This window comes from Lipotes vexillifer, unplaced genomic scaffold (assembly GCF_000442215.2).
Source record: "Lipotes vexillifer unplaced genomic scaffold, Lipotes_vexillifer_v1.1 scaffold724, whole genome shotgun sequence".
Lineage (NCBI taxonomy): Eukaryota > Metazoa > Chordata > Mammalia > Artiodactyla > Lipotidae > Lipotes > Lipotes vexillifer.
Genome location: NW_006788746.1, coordinates 535,524 through 538,475, shown reverse-complemented (window position 1 = coordinate 538,475; position 2,952 = coordinate 535,524). Strand labels below are relative to the sequence as shown.

The following is a 2,952-nucleotide window of genomic DNA, read 5'->3' as shown; positions in this document are numbered from 1 at the left end:
GGAATGCCACCTTAGAAGTTAACTGAAATAAAATATCACTGGGAAGATTTATTTTAAAACTAGATAATTTACTGTTAAAATTTTAGGGGGAAATGAGTGTATTTGCATTTTATTTTAATTTTAATGATGTTAAATATTCTTCCTGTTTTTCTTTCAGAATTGGTCCCTAGGAAAGACCTTCTTATAGAAAATGTGCCGTATTGTGATGCACCAACTCAGAAGCAATGAATTTTTCTTGAATAAAATTAAGTCTTTATCATTTAAAATTTTAAAGTATATAACTCTGGCTAAACTCCTGGAAATGCGAATATTTTTCTCTGAAATGGTATATTGAAATTGAGTGCATTAAATTATAGTTTCATAATTAAGTTTCACGTTGAAAGAACATTGCTGAAAACTGCAAAACATAGTTAAGTATTTCTAAAGAACATTAGGTAAGAAGACATTTCATTTTCACTGAAAATCAAACTGTATAAAGTGAAATAAATGCTTAGGGAGGTATATCATATTCACTTCTGTTTGACCTTAATGAGTATTTTGGTTTTATCATAGCTATTTGAGAATGAAGTGTTTTGACAGGTTGGTGGGTTTTCTTCCCATGTGAAATGAAACTATTAGATTAAAATTATTAGATTAAGTTAACGTTTAGTCCCGAAAATAACTGGTCTAAAAATCACAGTGCTTGCCAACTTTCCACAGAAGGCAGCCTTTGTTCCTAAAGCACTGAAATTATTCCTGTATCTAACAAATAATTATACAGTTTCCTTTGAGAGATATAGTGTATCTCTGTTCCTAAAAGAAAATTTTTAATCAGTCTTCTGAAGATAGGTGAATAAAATGTCAAAATCACGTAAGATAACTGTGGAATAAAGAAATTCTAATTTTTTAAGGAAATACTGTCCCTTGATCCAACTATATAATATAGGCTTAGTAGAATTAGCTGTACTTAGACCACAGCTAGACCTTATTGTGAAAATGTAATATATGGCTGCATCCTCTTCATTTTAATCAATAAAATCTAAATGGCTTTTTTTTCTCCAACATTTTTCATCCCTGACAAGATTGACAGTATCACAGAACAGCTTGGCATTCTACCATCTGATGATAGGAACTATAAAACTGTGTTTAATATTATTCTTGTTTCTCTTTTATCTATGCATCTTTACCATTCTGTTTTCTCAGTGAGCAGTGTATTCTCTTCCATTCACTGGTCAGTTCTCCCATTTGATGATGACACAGCGTTTTTAATTTTTACAAGATTCTCAATGCAAGCTTTGTTTGTTGGCAAACATATTGGTATTGCCATGCTCAATATAAAATGTCATGTTTTAAAATAATTTAATTTTAGTAGGTAAAAAAATTATCAAAATTGCCTAGACAGAGTACACTTAACAGTAAACCAGAGACTACCCTTAATGCCTCCTAATACTTTGGAGATTAGTAGTCTGCAAAATGGATTATATAGGTCAAAAGATTTGCTACATAATTTTTTTATCTCTCATGCCTCTTTCTTATTGTGTGTATGGAAGTTATACCTACATAAACGTTGTTTCAGATTTGAAATTTGCCCTTATAAGAAAATGCTAAAGATCATCATGACACAATCACTGGTAAATTCTCTGACTTACTATTATTTCAGTAAGTGTCTATATTATGTCTTTTGAGGAAAGTTGGCTAAAATAGTTTAAATTTAATATATATTTTAATTTTTTTAATATTATTTAACATTTTTAGAAGTTTCTAGTTTTTTTTCTTTAACCTGAATTCCTGTGTTCCATTCTTCACTCATGTTAATTTAAATATCTCATCAAAAAATAGTTTTTTTTTTACAATCTAGTTATCATTAGGAGCAAGAGAGATTAATAACTAACATGTTACATAAAATAAAAAATAATCATTCAGATGTTTATTTTATTGAAGCTAGTACGTTAGACATTTTAAGATATATACTATATATGTATATGTATTATATATGTGTATATATATAAATATATATATATATATAGTGATTTTGTGCCTTAAGACTATGCAGTACAATTCCTATGTAATACACCAGGATATCAACAATAGGTTTCACTGTCATAAAGTTTTGAGAGATTTGGCACCCTGTCCTTAAAGAGCATATATTTATATTTCAAATTAATTTTAACATTATTTAATAGTTTTATTAGATCAGTTAAAACAATTTATGAGTTCTTGGCCTGTTGTGAAACAAAGATTGTCAGTATTCTAGAGAGTAAATTTTGTGAATGATGATTATCTAAGTGCCTGACTTCTCTGTGGTACAATGTCAAATTTAATTAAACCTTTTTTAGTTAGTTAAAAAAAAGCTTCCCATGTTCCCAGAGGGAATTACCCACATCTAACATTTCACTTTGACTATTGAAACCCAGTGAAAGTGGGTGGGTGCAAATTCTAATTGCAGATATCTAGGCTCAGAGGCCCAGCAGGACTTTGTAAAACAGTCTTTTGGCAGAAGTCAGAAAGGGTGTATGCCAGGAGACTTAGATTTGGCAAGCATATGTGGGGAAGAATGCTTCACTAAAGATTTGAAGCTAAAGGAAATATGAGAGATAGTTTGCATAACATCTAATTCAGAACATTAAAATTAAGATTTGAGTATAATTGTGTTTAAGTTGGTCCTCATTTTGCCTTCAGTTGCATATTTTAACATCAGTACAATGTCCAAAAAGCACACAATAATAAGAATAGGTAGAATTTCTACACTCATTGACAAAACCAATCATTTCACTGTAAACACAAAGCCATAGGTCAACAAAGAAGTGAAAATTCCAGTTCTTAAGCAGAATTTTCTAAAGTGAAAGTAGATAAATAAAAAATTAATGTAACTTTACTATATATCAGGAGTAACCTATCAGAAATGAAATGGAAAAAAGATTCTGTGTATAATAGCAAACAAAACTAAAATAGGAAGCAACTTTTTTAAAAAAC

At 29.5% G+C, this 2,952-nt stretch overlaps 1 protein-coding gene across 1 annotated transcript in view; it reads left to right on the top strand.

Annotated features, from left to right (window-relative positions):
- LYRM7 (LYR motif containing 7) overlaps window positions 1-285 on the top strand; it is a 40,530-nt gene extending 40,245 nt beyond the window's left edge. Inside the window, exon 5 of the mRNA XM_007461760.1 lies at window positions 158-285. Within this exon, the coding sequence (XP_007461822.1) occupies window positions 158-228 (71 nt within the window). The 3' untranslated portion in view covers window positions 229-285. The remainder of the gene's footprint in view (window positions 1-157) is intronic.
- The last annotated feature ends 2,667 nt before the right edge of the window (window positions 286-2,952 follow it).